General features: G+C 47.1%; 1 protein-coding gene across 1 annotated transcript in view; it reads right to left on the reverse strand.

Annotated features, from left to right (window-relative positions):
• cacna1db (calcium channel, voltage-dependent, L type, alpha 1D subunit, b) overlaps nt 1–21,320 on the reverse strand; it is a 760,213-nt gene that overhangs the window by 200,173 nt on the left and 538,720 nt on the right. The window contains exons 28-29 of the mRNA XM_070894765.1: nt 6,190–6,348; nt 4,814–4,924 (exon numbers count right to left, since the gene is read on the reverse strand). Coding sequence (XP_070750866.1) covers nt 4,814–4,924; nt 6,190–6,348 — 270 coding nt within the window. The remainder of the gene's footprint in view (nt 1–4,813; nt 4,925–6,189; nt 6,349–21,320) is intronic.

The raw sequence follows: 21,320 nt of genomic DNA on the forward strand, positions 1-21,320 counted from the left end.
TTAAAAAATGAGGTTACATTGGCTAACCTCCACTCGATAGGAACTGATCCAGAGTCAATGGAATGTTGGAAAATGACTGTCAATGCATCCGCTATTTCCAAGGCCACCTCCTTAAGTACTCTGGGATGCAGTCCATTAGGCCCTGGGCCTTCAATCCCATTAATTTCTCCAACACAATTTCCCGACTAATAAGGATTTCCCTCAGTTCCTCTTCCTTACTAGACCCTCTGACCCCTCTCATATCCGGAAGGTTGTTAGTGTCCTCCTTAGTGAATACCGAACCAAAGTACTTGTTCAATTGGTCCGCCATTTCTTTGTTCCCCATTATGACTTCTCCTGATTCTGACTGCAGGGGACCTATGTTTGTTTTTACTAACCTTTTTCTCTTTACATATCGATAGAAACTTTTGCAATCCGTCTTAATGTTCCCTGCAAGCTTCTTCTCGTACTCCATTTTCCCTGCCCTAATCAAACCCTTTGTCCTCCTCTGCTGAGTTCGAAATTTCTCCCAGTCTCTGGGTTCACTGCTATTTCTGGCCAATTTATATGCCACTTCCTTGGCTTTAATACTATCCCTGATTTCCCTTGATAGCCACGGTTGATCCACCTTCCCTTTTTTATTTTTACGACAGACAGGAATGTTCAATTGTTGTAGTTCATCCATGCGGTCTCTAAATGTCTGCCATTTCCCATCTACAGTCAACCCCTTAAGTATCATTCGTCAATCAATCCTAGCTAATTCATGCCTCATACCTTCAAAGTTACCCTTCTTTAAGTTCTGGACCATGGTCTCTGAATTAACTGTTTCATTCTCCATCCTAATGCAAAATTACACCATATTATGGTCACTCTTCCCCAAGGGGCCTCGCACAACGGTATTGCTAATTAATCCTCTCTCATTACACAACACCCAGTCTAAGATGGCCTCCCCCCTAGTTGGTTCCTCGACATATTGGTCTAGAAAACCATCACTTAAGCACTCCAGGAAATCCTCCTCCACCGTATTGCTTCCAGTTTGGTTAGCCCAATCTATGTGCATATTAAAGTCACCCATTATAACTGCTGCACCCTTATTGCATGCACCCCTAATTTCCTGTTTGATGCCCTCCCCAACATTACTACTACTGTTTGGAGGTCTGTACACAACTCCCACTAACGTTTTTTGCCCTTTAGTGTTCTGCAGTTCTACCCATATAGATTCCACATCATCCAAGCTAATGTCTATTCTAACTATTGCATTAATCTCTTCTTTAACTAGCAATGCTACCCCACCTCCTTTTCCTTTTATTCTATTCTTCCTGAATGTTGAATACCCCTGGATGTTGAGTTCCCAGCCCTGATCATCCTGGAGCCACGTCTCCGTAATTCCAATCACATCATATTTGTTAACATCTATTTGCACAGTTAATTCATCCACCTTATTACGGATACTCCTTGCAATAAGACACAAAGCCTTCAGGCTTGTTTTTTTAACACCCTTTTTCCTTTTAGAATTTTGCTGTACAGTGGCCCTTTTTGTTTTTTGTCTTGGGTTTCTCAGCCCTCCACTTTTCCTCATCTCCTTTCTGTCTTTTGCTTTTGTCTTCTTTTTGCTTCCCTCTGTCTCCCTGCATTGATTCCCATCCCCCTGCCATGTTAGTTTAACTCCTCCCCAACAGCACTAGCAAACACTCCCCCTAGGACATTGGTTCCGGTCCTGCCCAGATGCAGACCGTCCGCTTTGTACTGGTCCCACCTCCCCCAGAACCGGTTCCAATGCCCCAGGAATTTGAATCCCTCCCTGCTGCACCACTGCTCAAGCCACGTATTCATCTGCGCTATCCTGCGATTCCTACTCTGACTAGCTCGTGGCACTGGTAGCAATCCCGAGATTACTACTTTTGAGGTCCTACTTTTTAATTTAGCTCCTAGCTCCTTAAATTCGTTTCGTAGGACCTCATCCCTTTTTTTACCTATGTCGTTGGTACCAATGTGCACCACAACAACTGGCTGTTCTCCCTCCTTTTTTAGAATGTCCTGCACCCGCTCAGAGACATCCTTGACCCTTGCACCAGGGAGGCAACATACTATCCTGGAGTCTCGGTTGCGGCCGCAGAAACGCCTATCTATTCCCTTTACAATTGAATCCCCTATCACTATCGCTCTCCCACTCTTTTTCCTCCCCTCCTGTTCAACAGAGCCAGCCACGGTGCCATGAACTTGGCTGCTGCTGCCCTCCCCTGATGAATCATCCCCCTCAACAGTACTCAAAGCAGTGTATCTGTTTTGCAGGGGGATGACCACAGGGGACCCTTGCACTACCTTCCTTGCACTGTTCTTCCTGCTGGTCTTCCATTCCCTATCTGGCTGTGGACCCTTCACTTGCGGTAAGACCAACTCGCTACACGTGCTACTCACGTCATTCTCAGCATCGTGGATGCTCCAGAGTGAATCCACCCTCAGCTCCAACTCCGCAACGCGGTCCGTCAGGAGCTGGAGGCGGATACACTTCCTGCACACATAGTCGTCAAGAACACTGGAGTCGTCCCTGAGTTCCCATATGGTACAGGAGGAGCATAACACGCAACCGAGCTGTCCTGTCATGACTTAACCCTTAGATAGGCAACAACAATGGTAAAGTTTACTCACTGTTGTGGAAGAGAAAAAAGAAAAACTACTCACCAATCACCAGCCAATCACTTACCCCCTTGGCTGTGATGTCACCTTTTTGTTTCTTTCTACTTCTTTTTTGCCTTCTCCCTGTAGCTGCACAAGTACGCCTCTCGCTGCCGCTGGGCCTTTTATAGGCCTCCGACCCCGGACTCGCGCCTCACCAACTGCCGCCGCCTCTCTAGGCCTCCGACCCCGGACTCGCGCCTCACCAACTGCCGCCGCCTCTCTAGGCCTCCGACCCCAGACTCGCACCTCACCAACTGCCGCCGCCTCTCTAGGCCTCCGACCCCAGACTCGCACCTCACCAACTGCCGCCGCCTCTCTAGGCCTCCGACCCCAGACTCGCACCTCACCAACTGCCGCCGCCTCTCTAGGCCTCCGACCCCGGACTCGCGCCTCACCAACTGCCGCCGCCTCTCTAGGCCTCCGACCCCAGACTCGCACCTCACCAACTGCCGCCGCCTCTCTAGGCCTCCGACCCCAGACTCGCACCTCACCAACTGCCGCCGCCTCTCTAGGCCTCCGACCCCAGACTCGCACCTCACCAACTGCCGCCGCCTCTCTAGGCCTCCGACCCCGGACTCACGCCTCACCAACTGCCGCCGCCTCTCTAGGCCTCCGACCCCAGACTCGCACCTCACCAACTGCCGCCGCCTCTCTAGGCCTCCGACCCCGGACTCGCACCTCACCAACTGCCGCCGCCTCTCTAGGCCTCCGACCCCGGACTCGCGCCTCACCAACTGCCGCCGCCTCTCGCTGCCACTGGGCCTTTTATAGGCCTCCGACCCCGGACTCGCGCCTCACCAAGGGTGTTCGACTGGTTCTGCTGTCTGCAGTCTCAATTTGTGTTTATTCTACTAAATATAATTGCTGTTAATTTAGTTTAACACTTACTAAGCCAGTACCTTTTCCAGCTTCTTCAATTAAATTTTTCACTTCTCTTGTTTCAGTAAAATTCACTGCCAGGGGTCACCGGCACCGTTCTGGTTCAGTCTAAGTGGCAGTGGCAATCAAAGCTACGTTAATGCAGAAAATTTGTACATCGCCATTGAGTTTATAGGGTGGTGGAACTATGATAACAGAATTCTCACTGTTTTGGCAAGCATCACAGCGGAGAAGCACAGAGGGTCCCAGGAAGTGTTGGGGTAATGCAAGAAATGACATGAGTCACATACGCCATCATTTCCTGTAATATCTGCGTCATAGTAATCTAGATGCATCATTACTACGGCATACGTTTTCAGGATCTTCCAAGCCAACATTGTACTTTAGAGAAATAAATCTTATCCCAAATTTAATATGCAAAGTATAAGACAATTAGGCATATACTTAGCAAAATTTTTCACCTTTGTGTTTCTATCAGTGTTTTCGTATTAAACATTGATTTCAAATGTTTTTGGCGGATAGGGTTATTGGCCTCTATTGTTTTAAATCTCAAAACTGGAAATGCTAACAATAAATCCTAACTATTGAATAAAATAGCTAATATCCACAGCTTAGACCTGGGTTCTAGGACTAACCTCAGCATAAGTGGTAGGAAAAAAAATCAGATATCTGTGGTAAATCCAAATTGTTTTGTATTAAATTTTTTCCTCTTGATATGGTATGCTGCACGTCCAAAAATTAAAATCTGGACCATGCGTCTATGTATATTGTGGAAAAAACCAATGAGAAAAACTAGATTATTACTATTACTCCTCCATATTTTTGCAATTACATTTACCCATTGACAAATGTTGTCGTATATGTCTTTGTAGTTGGTTGTCACAAGAGGTTAGATAGACACAGATAGGGAGGGGTTTAAGTATCACGGTTTTTAATTACAAATATAAAAATAAATGCAAAATATCTCCACTTGGGTGATGACAGTTGAAAACAGCACCCTGACTATCAAACATACTGTAAATTGGGTTATTTTCAAGTGGGCTTTGTGTCTCGCAGATTTCATGTCTGCCCTTTTATTGTGAAAATGATGCCTATGTGCACGTTTGACATGTCCACACTAGCTGCAAAATTAAACTGTGAAAATCTGTCCCATAAGTTCCTTCCCATGAAAATGTAATCATGTAAAAATAACACAATTTACAGTGTATCTAATGACGTAGATCTCCTGTGTCTGCTACTTTTCATATAGTTATATTAGAATATAAAAAGTTCTTACCATTGGCTTGAAAGCTATGAGTTTCAAAACCATTTCAACAGTGAACACAGCAGTGAAGACCATGTTGAGGATATCCATTGTGTAGTTGAAAAATGGAGATTGTTCATAGTGCTAAAACACAGACAACAATACTTTACAATATTACACAATTACATATTATACTGTGGGCTACATTCTTGGTTTTAAGACTGTGTTGGCACTGGATTTGTGTGTGATGTGTGATGGTTGTGCTTTCTTTCCCCCAAATCTTACACATCCAATATAGCCAACGTAGTGGGCTGCATTTTCAGGCCTCCTGCCAGGCTACCTAAAATAAGCGTTAGGCTCCTTGTATATGCAAACGAAGGGCCTCATGCCTTATTTTACGTACACTCTGAGAAATTGGAAGAAATCTGGCCTACTCCAATCATTTTTCCGGGTGTGGATGCAGCTACCACCAAAAAGGTAAATTTGATATTTTTTTCATTTAAGAATGCTCCTCCCTGCTCCGCAGCACCCCTGATGGCCACTGCTGGTCGCCACCAAGTTCCCGTTATTTCCCACCCCCCTCCCACCAGCACTCACTTGAGGCCGCTGCCGGCGTGACAAGTGCCCTGAAATTCATGTGCTGCAATAGGCCAGCAGCTCATTGTTAAAATGAGGCCCACAGACAATTTTGGGCTGGCTTCGGCCTTCTGCGCAGCATCGATTCTGTGCCCAGATGAATTTCTACCCCATAATGTTCTGACCTATGTGACAAGATTGGCACCCTTGCAAACTTTTCCAAGTTTAAAAATTATACTCCTATTCGATCTGAGAAAGATTTCTTTTCATGACTAAGGATACGCCATTGCTGGGTCGCAAACTTAATAGACATATGAAATATATAGCTGTCTTATGCTGTTCAGTTGACAAGACTGCGGTTCACCTACATTGATTGCAGTCTATGAATTAGTCCTAGGAGAGCATTCCCTGGGCATCTATTGTATAATTTTTATGATTGTTTCTCCTTTTGCCACATTTTACTCAAAATGTATATTTAAGTATAGTCTTAAATGTTCTCTGCTGGTTCAGAGCATTAATTTATAAAGAGAGTCTTAGTAGTTACATAATACCAAAAAGAATATACTCCGAAAGGAAAAACACTCAACTCTGGGAAAACCAAGAACCCAAGTAATGTACAGATCAAAATAAAGCATTGAATTAGATCATAGAACTATTTAACTGTTATAAATTAAACAATACTAGATCTTTAAATTATTCATGTAAACAGTACTTATATACATTTTCTATACCATGATTTATAAACACAAACACAACTGCAAAAATCTGAAACAATTGGGACCCTTGAGTCTAATATCCAGCTTTAGTAGTAGTATGTTTAGCATTGTTCCTACCTGTACAGCCAAACAAAGTGTGTTCAACATGATGAGGACAAACATGATGTATTCAAATCCAGTTGAGTTTACCACGTACCAAAATTTATATTGGTAGGGGTTCTTTGGGATGTATCTGCGAAGTGGTCTGGCCTTTAGAGCATATTCTACACATTGACGCTACAGAGACAAAAAAGTTTTCCAGCGATGAAACAGTTAAGACTGGTCTGCCACCATGCATGAGAATCCTTAAACTAAGAACATTGTTTAAGTAAAATTATAATAATTTAATAAAAAAGAACTTGAATAAAATATAATCTATTGGGTTTACACTTTCATGGCCTCGATAGAATATTAGGGGTGAAAATGATGTTCGGCGATAGTGCAAAATGGGTGATGGTGAATGGACTGACTTTGGGAGAGTTTAAGACTGCTGCCAATTCACCATTGCCCGCGTTCTGCTATCACAATGTTACCCCCATTGTGTCTTTAATGGAGTTCAACAACATGAACACATTACTTCTTTTCATCAGCTTCTGGGTTGCTTTTGATAGCAGCAATGCTATATAACAATCTACCTCATAAATCTGCAGATAATCTATCGCTAAACAATTTTACAACCTCAATAAGTTAAACAATACTGCACTAGATTTTCATACACTTTGATAAGGAATTTCCTGTCATCAAACTTTTGGTTCCTTTAATAAATACGTATGTATATATTGGAAATTGCTTGTGTAAATAGTGAATTGGTTCTTTTTTAAAGTTTTTTTTCTACCAGCCAGAACGCTGGAACTGCTTAGGCTGCAGGAGTCGACATCATATTCACCACCCTGTTACATTATTGGTGGAAAGGATGCATCATTCAGCTAGTGCAGACAGTGTCAGGCTTTCTCTACTCGATGTGAGCTGTCAGCAATAAACAACAATTTGCATTTATATAACACTTTTAATGTAGAAATATATCTCAAGGTGTTTCACAGAGAGAAAATATGGACAAATAGATCAAATCCATCCAACTGAGGCAAACCATTTTGAATGAATTATAGCCCTGCAACTACAATTCATAGGGAGAAATCTTACCTTTCACCATCTGGCGGAAAACTGGTGGTAGAAAATCAGCCACCTATTATACATATTAGCCCCAATTTTGTGGTGGTAATGATGGCAAAACTGTCAGCATTCACCGACATTACACTTCTGAAAGTGACAGCTGTTATATATGCAGACTATAGATATACTCTGTGTAGTCACTGTATAGTTGCATAAGATGGAGACTTGTTACCCAATGTACTGTCAATAAGGTTTACACTGTGTATATATTATGCTGGCACCAGTAGAGGGTGCAGCTGATGGAGACGGGGGTTTCCTGCCCTGTGGCAGAGGCTGCCCACCATGCTTGTGCCTCACTCTGGAGTTACGTATAAAGGACCATGATCACTACAGTGAGAGTCAACACTTGTGGAGTCATTCATAAGTGCATTACAGACATAACAACTGGCGACGAGAATACGGACTTTCACACGATTATGGCTACCTTTGGCATACTAAAAGACTTCGCAGAGGGTGATTATTGGGATGCCTTCACGGAAAGGCTCGAGCAATATTTTATGGCAAACGACCTGGCAGGGGAGACGGACACATTGGCGGAGAAGCGCAAGGCTACACTGCTGACCAGTTGTGGGCCCGAGGTCTACCGCCTCATCAGGGACTTGCTGGCACCCACGAAAGCCAAGGATAAGACATACGATGAGCTGACTGAACTAGCTCGCGACCAACTAAAACCAAAACAGAGCATCCTCACGGCCCGGCACAGATTCTTCACTCACCGCAGACCTGAGGGCCAGGAGATTGCAAAATATGCTGCCGACCTCAGAAGACTTGTGGCACCGTGTGATTTCAGCACGCACCTCAACGAAGCATTGCGAGACATCTTCGTTATGGGAATCGGCCACGAGAGCCTCCTTCACAAGCTATTATCTGCCGACACCACAGTCAACCGGCAGAAGGCCATCAGCATCAGTCAGGCGTTCATGACCTCGACCTTCAGCACCAAGCAAATTAATTCATCCTGTGGACTCAAACTCGGCAAGTACTGTCCACAGAATGGTGCCTTTCACAGGCAAGACTGTAAAACGTGGCTCTGCCCAGGGCAGAGAGCACAGACCTCAGGGTTCCAGAACTCAGAGTCCGCCGAGGGGTGCTAATCGAGTAATACCATGCTGACGTTGCAGAGGAAACCATAGGGCTCACCAGTGTCAGTTTGCTGAGTACGTATGCAAAGTCTGTAACACGAAGGGCCATCTCCAGCATATGTGTAAAAGAAATACGACCCACCGTCTAGCAGAGGAATCGGTAGATGACTTTGAGACCAGCAGGGAGTATAATGATTTGGCCTGAGAGGCAGGTCAGCCTCAAGAAGAAGTGTATGGAGTGTATACCTGCAGCACCGATTGTCCTCCAGTGAAGATGGAAGTCGAGATAAACAGCATTCTAGTCTTCATGGAAGTCGACACGGGAGCAAACCAGTCAGTGATGAGCCAGGATGCTTTTGAGAGGCTGTGGAACGAAAAACGACCCGAGCTGGTTCCAGTACAGGAAAAGTTGCGCACCTACACCAAGGAGCTGATCCCAGTTCTTGGTAGTGCGGATGTAAGTGTAATCCATAATGGCATGGTGCACAAGTTACCTCTGTGGATTGTTGCAGGTGATGGTCCAATGCTACTCGGAAGACGGTGGATGGGGAAGATCCAGTGGAAATGGGAAGACCTCTTCACTCCAGCAATCGATGGCCCCCTTGCTCAGAGGCAGAGCAAAACCTCACCTTTGCTTGGGCCAGGCACCAGAGAACAGACCAGCGCAGCACCTGAGGCACAGACCATCCATTACGACTGTGTGGCAATGATCCGACCAGAACGACCTAAAAGTACCTTCCCGGCTCCAGTGGCAGGACTCCTGGGGAGGAAGATCGAATTCACAGGCACTCTTCCAGCTTTTGAGGCAAAATCATGGGAGAGAAGGATCAAGGCAGTCGATCTCGAGGACAGAGGCAAGATGGTGTCCCTGCTGCAGCGAGGTGCAGGTGATTGAACAAAAAGATGGCCGCAGCCATATCACGAGGCGCAACGCTGAGGGACCAACACGTGATGTCTAACAAAAGATTTGATCGGGGTAAAGCCAGCAGGGTTCTCTTAAAGGAGACCTGCAACCAACTGAACTTAAAGAGACATTGTATGCATGGCAATCAATGTAACGAACCGATTAAGATTGCGAACATAATGTTGTTGCGAGATGTTGGTACTATTCCTAATGTAAAGAACAAAATGTTGTTGCGAGATGTCGGTACTATTCCTAATGTAAAGAACAAAATGTTGCTGCGAGATGTCAGTACCAGTCCTAATGTAAAGAATAAAATGTTGTTGAGAGATGTTGGGAATAGAGTGTCCCCAAAAGTAGCAAGCGAGCGAATTCGGGAGGGTAACGGCGCTGAGCCTGATGCCCTGCCCCAGGTGTCCCCACAAGTTATAGGCCAGCGACCTCAGGAGGGTGAAGACACTGATCCCGATACCCTGCCCCAGGTGTCCCCACAAGTTATAGGCCAGCGACCTCAGGAGGGTGAAGGCACTGATCCCGATACCCTGCCCCAGGTCTATCCCACACTGCAGGCACCCGATGGCACTATTCGCCACGGACCTGGAAATGAAAACTGTGCCAATACGTGCAGTCGGCCACCGTTGCCCACCACTCGGCTGGAGACGGCGCTGCCCCCAGACCCAGTCACTACCTCGGCCATGTCTGGGAGCGAAAGGTCAGAACCAACGAGTTCCCCAAACGGGGCCTGGAACAGCCAGGTTCCCAACATCGTTGGAGAGCAGGCAGAAGTTTCTGCAGTCCTCAAAGGAGGACAGGGAGGCCACACACATCTGTGGCTCTGCCCACCACAAGGCAACAGCAAAGGCCCCGAGTCCTGGCTATGTGAGTGAACCAAGCCCACCCCGCTAGCAGGGGGCGCAGCACCACTATCAGATGACTAGGACCCCGTCCGGTTGCTTTGGAACTAGCGACCTCGCATACCTGTACAGCTACCTCAATACTGACCATGACTGAACCATGAATGCAATCTACCCAATCCTGGCGCACGACTACAAAACGTTACAAATGTAAGTCGCTGAACCAAGGTGTCATGATGCAAACTGTAACTTCCTTTCTTTGTATTTGCACTGTGTCTGATCCTGTATGTTAATGTAACAGGCCTGCTGCACGATCTTGCTGGGGGGAGGAAGAAATGGATGTATGTAGCCATGGACACACACATGGATCACACCCAGAACCCACTGGAACCTCCACTGCGTCATCGAACCATTCAAACTGATAACCACTACCCAATGTTGTGGCAAAAGGACTTGGGGGTTAACAGGGAGAGAGCCAAGCCAAAGCACAGCCAAGGTGCAAGTGCTATTGGCACTTAAGTCTGGGGAGAGCTAAGCCAGAACACATAGTGCAAAGGTAATTGGCACAAAGGACTTGGGGGAGAGTGATGTTATATATGCAGACTTTAGATATACTCTCTGTGTTGTCACTGTATAGTTGCATAAGATGGAGACTTGTTACCTGATGTACTCGCAATAAGGTTTACACTGTGTATATACTATGCTGGCACCACTAGAGGGTGCAACTGGTGGAGACCGGGGTTTCCTGCCCGTGGCAGAAGCTGTCCACCAGAGGGCACTGCGGTGGGAGACCTGAAGGTCACCTGCATAGGTGTGCAGGGCCCAGTATAAAAGGCTGCCCACCATGCTTGTGCCTCACTCTGGAGTTACGAATAAATGACCAAGGTCACTACAGTTTGACTACAACACACTGCCTCGTGGAGTCATTCATAAGTACATTACAGACATAACAACAGCAGCTTCTGGAGTCAGTGCACGCGTAGATAAAAGCAGAAATCTAGAAGTTGCTATCAGTGATTCTACGCTTCTCCACAGGTTGCACGATGAAACTCTCCAGAGCCGACAATCAATTCAAATCACACTGAAATGTAGATCCTGACATAAACTTCTCCCATTACGTTGGAAAAGTGCTGTTTAAAAAAATCCTTTGAAAGAGGTGTAACTGGGTTTTAACTATGCATTGACTATTGAACAACCGTTCTGGTTTATATTTGTAGATTGTCAAATTTTTCATTAATATGACAAGAATTACATGGTTTTTAATATATATTTTTTAAGTTTGTTTAAGATATTTCAGCTTCTACATTAATCCTTTGTGTATGTCCCAATCTGTATTTCGCTCTCTGTAAAATTTATAAAAAGTAAATTATAATCTGTGCATTTTACTTCCTGATTTGCTGTGAGATTTGTGAGAATTCTTCAATGTGATTGGCTGCTCAGCCTGCTTGATGACACCACTGTTGCTGGTCGCTGAAGATTTGTGTGAGTTGGCACCAGATTCAAACTAACATCAGAAGAGGTGAAATTCATGCCACTGAGGTCACTAGATCTTTGTGGGCAGTTTTCTTCAAGGTCAGTGGCGAGTACCATCGCTTTGCCGCTGACCGCAAATTCCGAGCCTATATATAATGAGTGGCTGATCTACTCCTGCCAGCTTAGCGCCTGGTAGTGAAAGTTAAAATCTACACCATCATTCTATGTTTTTAAATAAAATGCTCTTTTATTTGGAACAATGTTGTTTTAAAATGCTGCTTCAACTTTTTAACAAAATGCCAGTTAACACTAATGATATACAGTACATGCATTTTTCCAACAAGCCAATCTGGATTTGAATCACACCTTGAACTGTCTTCCAAAATCTGTTACACTCATTTGCAATTTAACAGCTTGATAGACTGTCTTAAGGTGGTAGACTTCTAAATTGCTGGAGAAGTAAAGTCAACAATGAGACTTATCCTACACTGTGTACTGCACTTCTGTCAATGTATAGAAATTTGTCCTTCTAGCTTGAGGAAAGCGAAGTGAATGCAGGAAAAGGAGATGATTAAAAAAAAATAAACACATGGAGCACAAATCCACTACTACACTCAATTCCCAATCTTTGCCAGACGTGGAGCTGTTGTGCAGAAGCCAAAGAGGGACTGCTCTGCATGGTTTGTACCTCACGCCACCTAGTGACCAAGCAACTGAGATCTTGGATGAGACCACAGGCCCGCTTTTGCAGGGGTTTGCGAGACCAGACAGCCCTAGGATTAAAAACAAGATGTGGATAAATTTTACCATACATAAAATTAGGTATGTAAGCCATATTTGCAAACCCCGAGTGCCTGGTAAAAATAGGCAGGACGGAAATTGTCCGTCTCTACACCTAAATTCACTGTTATCTTTATAAGTCATAAATATTTTACCAGATAGTTTCCCAAATTTCATAAGTGCACTCCTCTCAGCTGAATCAATAAGAAACACAAGCTGGTCATCTCAATGAGTTCAAAAAGTCAGACTTGACCAAATTTTACAAATAACTTCCACTTAATTCTGCCTGTCCAACTAACACAAAATTACCTGAAATAATGCAATTGATTTTAACTCCGGGTGGGTATTTGGGCAGGGGACGGGGCAAGTTTTGGTGCACTCGCTGGAAAAAATCTGAGACTCGGGCTATTTTAACACCCGGCCCTCATTTACATGCCATCGGTCCACATCCCACCCAGAAAGGGCAGTAAGTGGGCGGGAAGCAGCTGCTGACCTCTGAAAAATTGGGTTGCCAAGGGCTGCTCACCAGCATGAAGATAGGTAATGGGAAGGTGGTTCAGAGAGTGTCTCACAGGAGGAAAGGGGGTGAGTCATTTTCCACGAGCTGAGAAGGTTAACGATTGAACTGATAAGAGGTCTTCAAGATTATAATGCGTTTTGATGAAATGAATAGTGATAAATTGTTCTACTGCTTGGTGAGAGAATAAGAGAGCACAAATTTAAGATAATCATAAGGGGAGGATAGGAAAATGTTTCTTTACACAGGGGGTGGTTAGAACGTGAAATTCTCTAACAAACTATTATTGAAGTACAATTCAGCAATTTTAAAAGTGAATGAAATAATTGCTTATAAATGCAATATTAAAGGTTATGTGAAGTAAGCAGAAGAGTGAGATTAAACTCAATGAGGGTGATTTCAACTTTCGCCCAAAATGTGTGTGAAGTTGGAAGGGTGGGTGCATCGTTCACTACATGCTGTTTGCAGACGGCACGAAACAATTTCAGAACATGCTTATTCAATATAATGTGGGAGTTGTCAGCACAAATCACACTGGCCATTGGATAGCTCACCCCTGGGGAGGGAAGGGAATTCGACCAGGAACGATTGCAAGTCTTTCTTTCTTTTCTATTTAAAGCTGGCCAGCAACTCGTAAAGGTGAGGGTGCAACGTGCATTATGGAACTCAACTGAAGGTGATGCTTTCAGAATTAGTAGAAAATGACTGTTGTTAGACTTCCCTGGTTCTCAGTGTACAGAAGGTGCTAGTGGAGGAGGTCACAAGGAGGAAAAACATCCTCTTCCCCGCAGATCAGAGAAGGGTACCACACCAGACATATATACAGCAATGGTACGAGGCGGCTGAGCACATGAATGTACGAAACATAGTGCCCTGGACCTGGCAACAGTTCAACAAGAAATTTAATGACTTGATTTGAGATTCTAAGGTAAGACTCCCTTTTTTATTGTTAGCACAGCCCTGTACTTCTTTACTGTAACAGCAGCAATGAAAATATTATCTCATTCAAACATTGCCCCATCTCCTACTCCCACACTCCACACCAGTTCTCACAATTAATGCCCCTTCTCACACATGCTTTTTCACAGCATCATCCAAAACTATTCTATCCTCACACACAGATGCTCCTGACTCTTCAGCAGGCCACTCACTAACACACATCCTTTTCTCTTGCAGGATACGTTAGCCAGGGAGAGCACCCACAGTGTAGGAGGAACACAGTCTATTCAAGGTCTAAGAGCAGCAGAACAGGGTGCCATAGATGTCATGGGCAGAGGGTGAGTGAATAGCAAGCCAGGTACACCGTCGCAGATAGCAAAGCAGGAGGGTGCTAGGCCCTCTAACCCTCCTTTTACCCTCATCACTGAACTCTCTGCAATGAGCAGTGACACATTTGTTACGATTTACCACTTGCCACGAGTTACTAAACATTGCGTCTCTCCCCTCTTTTCAGATCCATCGCAAGTCCCAGACCCATTGTCAGCAGAGAAGGCAGAAGACAATCCACCAGAAGATGCATGTCACTCATTTTCAGAAGATATTTGAACCATAGAAGAGGGGATGGAAATTCCCATTCTGGCATTTGGCGTCAAGACATTTGTGATGTATTTGCAGCCATGCTCAGTACCATGCATTTTACCATGTAATTACATGTAATAGCCAACAGATGGGAAAAGCCCGGGAGGCACACATTACTGCACCTTGTGCTGGCTCCCTATATAAAGCAGGCTCCCCCTGAAGTGCTCACTTTTGGAGTTTACATTAAACCTAAAGGTCACAAGTTGACCAGCTCCAGCGTGGGCCATGTGTGATTCATTATAGTGATAAGCATACATATCAACTGGCGACGAGAATAGGAAACTAACACGCAGCTATGACCACCGTTGACTACATCGAGCGATATTGCGTCGAGGAAGACTGGGATGACTTCATTGACCGGCTGGATCGCGAAAGACTTAGAGGGAGCCGTGAATGCCAGCAAACGCAGGACCGTCCTCTTCACGATCTGCGGATCACGGACATACGCATTGATCAAGGACCTACTGGCCCCGACGAAACCCGCTGAGAAAAGTTACGAAGAACTGTGCGAACTAGTTCGAAATCACCTAAAGCCGAAACGCAGTGTGCTCATGGCGAGGTACCGTTTCTACACCCACCGACGTGGAGAAGGCCAAGACGTGGCAGCACTCATCGCTGTGCTAAGGCACTTGCTGGGCCATTCAAATTCAGGACAGTTCTTGAAGAAATGTTAAGAGACTTCTTTGTTTTCATAATTGGGCATGAAGGGATTTTCCGCAAATTGCTAGCGGAGGAAGACTTGGACCTAACCACAACCACCCTGGTTGCTCAGGCATACGTGGCCAGAGTGAAAGAAACAAAGCTACTCTACTCACAACTTCGGAATCACCCGGGGCCAAATACCGTGAATAAGCTAAATTCGTCGGCAGACAGGAGAAGTGCCCCAGCTGGGTTAATGCGACCTCTGCTCGATCTGAGATGACTCACTCACCACAACAATGGACTAATGTGAAGAGATCAGTACCTGTGAATGCAAGTCCATCAGCAAGCTGTTGGCGCTGTGGAGGGGCTCATCGTGCAAACCAGTGCCGGTTCAAACAATATGTCTGTAGAATTGCTCAATGAATGTGTAAACGTGCTACAACTCGATACGTAGCGGAGGATGGAAGATCAAGCGTAGATCCTGAGGATTACGCAGAGATGACCAAGGAGGAAGAGGTACATAGGGTTCACGTGCATGAAGTGCACACCTTTACCAACAGGAGCCCCCGATTATGATGAACGTTAAACTGAATGGCATACCAGTACCGATGGAACTGGACACGGGTGCGAGCCAATCGATCATGTGCCAGAAGGCCTTTGAGAAGTTATGGGCAAACAAGACACACAGGCCCAAGCTGAGCCCGATCGACGCGAAGCTGCGCACCTACACCAAAGAGATTATCCCGGTCCTCAGACGTGCAATGGTTCAGGTGCTGTATGATGGTTCTGTGCATAAATTGCCACTATGGATTGTTCCTGGTAATGGGCCCACGCTGCTTGTCAGAAGCTGGCTACGGAATTTTAACTGGAAATGGGGTGATGTAAAAGCATTATCGTCAGTGGAGAAAGCCTCGTGTGCGCAGGTCTTAGAAGGTTTCCGTCACTGTTCCAGCCTGGCATCGGCAGCTTCACAGGGGCCAAGGTGACAATTCACCTCAGCCCAGACGCAAGACCCATTCACCACAAGGCCAGGGCGGTCCCTTATTTGGGGCCCAAGTTTCGGGCCGCGCCGTCCCGTTTTTCGCGCCAGAAAGTGCGCCTAAAAAAAACTTACCTATTCTCCGGCTCCCTGCAGGCCCTCTGGAGCTCAGCGCGGCGCAGCACGAGCTGTAGGGGGCGGAGCCAGGTCCCTGCGCTGAAAACAGTGCCAGGACCTCTGCACATGCGCGCTACAGTGGGCGCGCATGTGCAGTAGCTCCAGGCGCCCAAAACTGTGGGAGGGGCCCGAAGCACGCAGCCCCTAGCCCTGGCCGAATGGCCTCACTGGGGCTGCGTGGAATAAGGCTCCTCCCACCCGACCGGACCCGACCTGACCCCCGCTCTCCCCCCCTACCCGCCCCAGCGACCCGACCTCCGCTCCCCCCCCCGGACCTCCGCGACTCTCTCTCCACCCCCCACCACCGACCTCGCGGCTCTCCCCCCCACCTACGCGACTCCCCCCCCCACCTCCGTGACCGTTCCCCCCCTCGGACATCCGCGACCGCCGTCCCCCCCCCCCCACCCCCCCCGAGACCCGACGCCACCTCCCTGTAAATCCAGCCCGAAGTCTTGGGCCCGGCCGTTCAGCCTCCTTCTCTCCCTTCCCCCCCTCTCTCCTTCCCTTCCTCCCTCCTCTCTCCCCCCCTTCTCCCCCTCTCTCTCCCCCTCTCCCCTCCTCCCCTCCCTTCCTCTCTATCCCCTCCTCCCCCTCCCCTCCTCTCTCTCCCCCCTCTCCCCTCCCCTCCCTTCTCCTCGCCCCTCCTCTCCTCCTCCCACCCCCCCACCTCCTCCACCCCCCTACCCCCACCCCACCCCCCTCTTCCCCACCCCACCCCCCACCCCTCTCTACCTCCCTCCTCCTTCCGCCCCCTCCCCCCGCCCTTCTCCCCCTCCCCCTCCCACCCCCACCCCCCTTCTCCCCCTCCCCTCGCTGTCAGAAACACAGACACTGACAGACAGAGAGTGAGAGACACACACACAGACAGACAGAGAGATAGAGACACTGACAGAGACCAGAAACTTCTTGTGCTCAAACAATTGGCGCTGTATGATCCCTGTAGGCATCTTGTTTTAGCGTGCGATGCGTCATTACGGGATCGGGTGTGTGCTTCAGCAAGCAAACATGTCGAGTAAGCTCCAACTTGTAGTGTATGCGTCCCGTATTCTTTCCAAGGCTGAAAGGGGGTACAGCATGGTCAAAAAGGATGCCATAGCTTGTGTGTACACGGTAAAAAAGATGCACCAGTACCTATTTGACCGGCAGTTCGAACTAGAAACTGACCACAAGCTGCTCACGTTGTTATTCTCTGAGAGCAAAGGCATTAATACCAACACCTCAGCTCGCATTTAGAGGTGGGCATTAACGCTGTCCACTTACGACTACATAATCCACCACAGACCAGGCTCCGATAACTGCGCAGATGCGCTCAGCCGGCTCCCGCTCGTCACCACTGAGGGTGAAGCGGAGCAGCCCACGGAACTGATCATGGCCATGGAAGCCTTTGAGGACAAAGGGTCACCCGTCATGGTGTGCCCGATAAGAATATGGACCAGCCAAGACACACTACTGTCCCAGGTGAAACACTGTATATTAAGTGGAAACTGGGCAACCATGTATGGAGAGATGCATGGCGATTTTAAGCCGTTTCACTGGCGCAAGGACAAGTTATCTGTCCAGGCCGACTGCATTTTGTGGGGAAATCGTGTAGTCCTGCCCAAAAAGGGCAGAGATTTATTTGTCAAGGATCTCCATAGCACACATCCAAGCATTGTAATGATGAAAGCCATTGCGAGATAGCACGTATGGTGGCCCAGCATCGACGCAGACCTAGAATCATGCGCACACCGGTGCAACACGTGCGCGCAACTCAGCAACACACCCAGGGAAGTCCCCCTGAGCCTGTGGTCCTGGCCCTCCAAACCCTGGTCCCGCATCCACGTAGAGTACGCGGGTCCCTTTCTCGGAAAAATGCTCCTAGATGTAATTGATGCTTATTCTAAATGGATCGAATGTGTTATAATGTCGTTCAGCACATCCACCGACACAATAAAGAGCTTCGGACAATGATCGCCACCCATGGCCTGCCTGACATCCTTGTCAGTGACAATGGACTTTGCTTTACGAGTTCCGAATTTCACGAATTTATGTGCTGTAACGGCATAAGGCATGTTAGGTCGGCCTCGTACAAACCAGCCTCCAATGGCCAAGCTGAACGGGCAGTACAGGTCATAAAGCAGGGCATGCAGCAAGTGACAGAAAGCCCCTTGCAGACCCGTCTGTCTCGCCTGCTGCTTGCCTATCAGACGAGGCCCCACTCACTCACAGGGGTTCCACTCGCCGAACTCCTCATGAAGAGGACCCTCAAAACAAGACTGTCATTCATGCACCCGGTTTTAAGTGAGATTGTCGAAAACCGGCGTCTTAAGTAATGTACATATCATGACCGCAACTCTGTAATGCAATGTATCAATGTCGATGGCCCTGTTTTCCTGCTGAACTTTGGTGTGGGCCCCAAGTGGCTCGTAGGCACTGTCGTAGCTAAAGAGGGGAGTAGGGTACTCGTGGTAAGACTCACCAATGGCCAAACCTGCAAGAAGCACATCGATCAAACCAAATTGAGGTTCACCGATGATCCAGAACCGCTGGATGACTACAGTAACATCGACTTCCAACCACAAGCAACAGAACCAGCGGTTCACAGAGAGACAGATCCCGTCGCACCGGACAGTCTGACCAGAGCCGCAGCACTGCAAGGCAGCGACACTCCGGTCAGGCTGCCTACACCCAGCGTCCAACTCAGACGTTCAACCAGAGAGTGCAGACCCCCGGTCAGGCTTGACCTGTAAACCACATCTAAGGCTTGGGGGGAAGTGTTGTGATGTATTTGCAGCCATGCTCTGTACCATGCATTTTACCATGTAATTACATGTAATAGCCAACAGATGGGGATAGCCCGGGAGGCATACATTATTGCACCTTGTGCTGCTTCCCTATAGAAAGCAGACTCCCCCTGCAGTGCTCACTTTTGGAGTTTACATTAAACATAAAGGTCAGAAGGTGATCAGCTCCAGCGTGGGCCATTGTGATTCATTATAGTGATAAGCATACGTAGCAACATTCAATTGCAGGTTGGAAGGACAGAATGTACTAGGAGAAGGATACTTGGTGCAGGTGGGAAGGGATGAATTCTGAAAAGCACTCCAGGATAACTTATTCATAAAGAATTCTAGCAGCTGGTGGGATTGCTAGCCATTGTTGGTCCTCGGGTTCTTCGTGGTCCTCCAGTTTCTCCAGCTCCAGCTCTAAGCCTTCCTCCGCACCTCACTCCAAGGGATTTTCCACTTTTGCAGGGACAAATTGTGCAGCATATAGCACACCACGAAGATTCTCACAGCAACACCTTTTATTTGGAGGAAGTGAGTGGAATGAAAGGAGAAGTTGTTCAATGTGAAAACAAGTTCAACCAGATGGAGGATGGTGGTGGTGGATAGAAACTGTTTGGGCCTCTGTTCAAGGAAGAAGCGGAGAGCCCTCTGCTATCCTCCTGGGGGATGGAGGTGCAGAGGGATTGGACATCCATGGTGAAAAGAAGACAGTTAGGGCCAGGAAACTGGAAACTGTTAAATTGCATCCAATTTCCGACTCTTCCCTTCCCTTTCTCGACTTCTCTGTCCCCATTTCTGGGGATAGGCTATCGACCAATATCTAATATAAGTCCACTGACTCCCACAGCTACCTTGACTACACTTCCTCCCAGCCCGTTTCCTGGAAGGACTCTATTCCATTCTCCCAGTTTCCGCCACATCTGTTCAGACATCTGTTCCATACCAGTGCTTCCAATATGTTTTCCTTTTTCCTCAACCAAGGATTCCCCCCCACTGTGGTTGTCACGGACCTTGACCGTGTCCATTCCATTTACCACGCTTCTTTCAGTCCTTCCTCTACCTCGCAGAACTACAATAGAGTTCCCCTTCTTCGCATTGTCCACACCACATTCAATGGATCATCCTCTACCATTTCCGCCACCTCATGTATGATACCACCACCAAATACATTTTTGCCCTCCCCTTTCAGCATTCCGAAGGCACCGTTCCGTCCGTGACACCCAGGTCCACTCCTCTATCACCCTCAACACTCACTCCTTTTCCCATGGCACCAATCCATGGAAGCGCAGTAGATGCAATACCTCTCTTTTTACCTCCTTCCTTCCCAACCACCTGGGCCCCAAATACTCCTTCCAGGTGAATCAGCAATTTACTTGTACTTCTTTCAATTTAGTATACTGTATCCGCTGCTCACGATGTGGTCTCCCCTACATTGTGGAGACCAAATGCAGATTGGGTGACCGCTTTGCGGAACACCTCAGTTCAGTCCGCAGGCATAACCGAACTTCCAGTCGCCTGACCACTCTGTCCTCGACCTCCTGCACTTTTCCAATAAAGCTCAACGTAAGTTCAAGGAATAGCACCTCATTTTTCTATTTGGCACTTTACAGCATTCTGGACTCAACACTGGATTCAACAATTTCAGATCATAACTTCTGCCCCCATTTTTTCAGATGCAAGCTATTGCTGATAATTCTGCTATTCCCATTTAGACTTCCTCTAGACCCATCTTTTTTTTCTTTACTTCTCCCATTACCATTTCCTTTCACCTTGAACCAGCATCCCTTTTGTCTTTTACTTTGGGCTGAATTTTGCAGGGGATGGGTCATAAGAACATAAGAACAAAAGAATTATGAACAGGTGTAGGCATCTAGCCCCTCGAGCCTGCTCCGCCATTCAATAAGATCATGGCTGATCTGGCCTTGGACTCAGCTCCACTTACCCGCCCTCTCCCCGTAACCCTTAATTCCCTTATTGGTTAAAAATCTATCTATCTGTGACTTGAATACATTCAATGAGCTAGCCTCAACTGCTACCTTGGGCAGAGAATTCCACAGATTCACAACACTCTGGGAGAAGAAATTCCTTCTCAACTCGGTTTTAAACTGGTTCCCCCATATTTTGAAGCTGTGCCCCCTAGTTCTAGCCTCCCCTACCAGTGGAAACAACCTCTCTGCCTCTATCTTGTCTATCCCTTTCATGATTTGAAATGTTTCTATAAGATCACCCCTCATCCTTCTGAACTCAATCTATCATCATAAGGTAACCCCCTCATCTCCGGAATCAGC

The sequence above is a fragment of the Pristiophorus japonicus genome, chromosome 12 (assembly GCF_044704955.1).
Source record: "Pristiophorus japonicus isolate sPriJap1 chromosome 12, sPriJap1.hap1, whole genome shotgun sequence".
Lineage (NCBI taxonomy): Eukaryota > Metazoa > Chordata > Chondrichthyes > Pristiophoridae > Pristiophorus > Pristiophorus japonicus.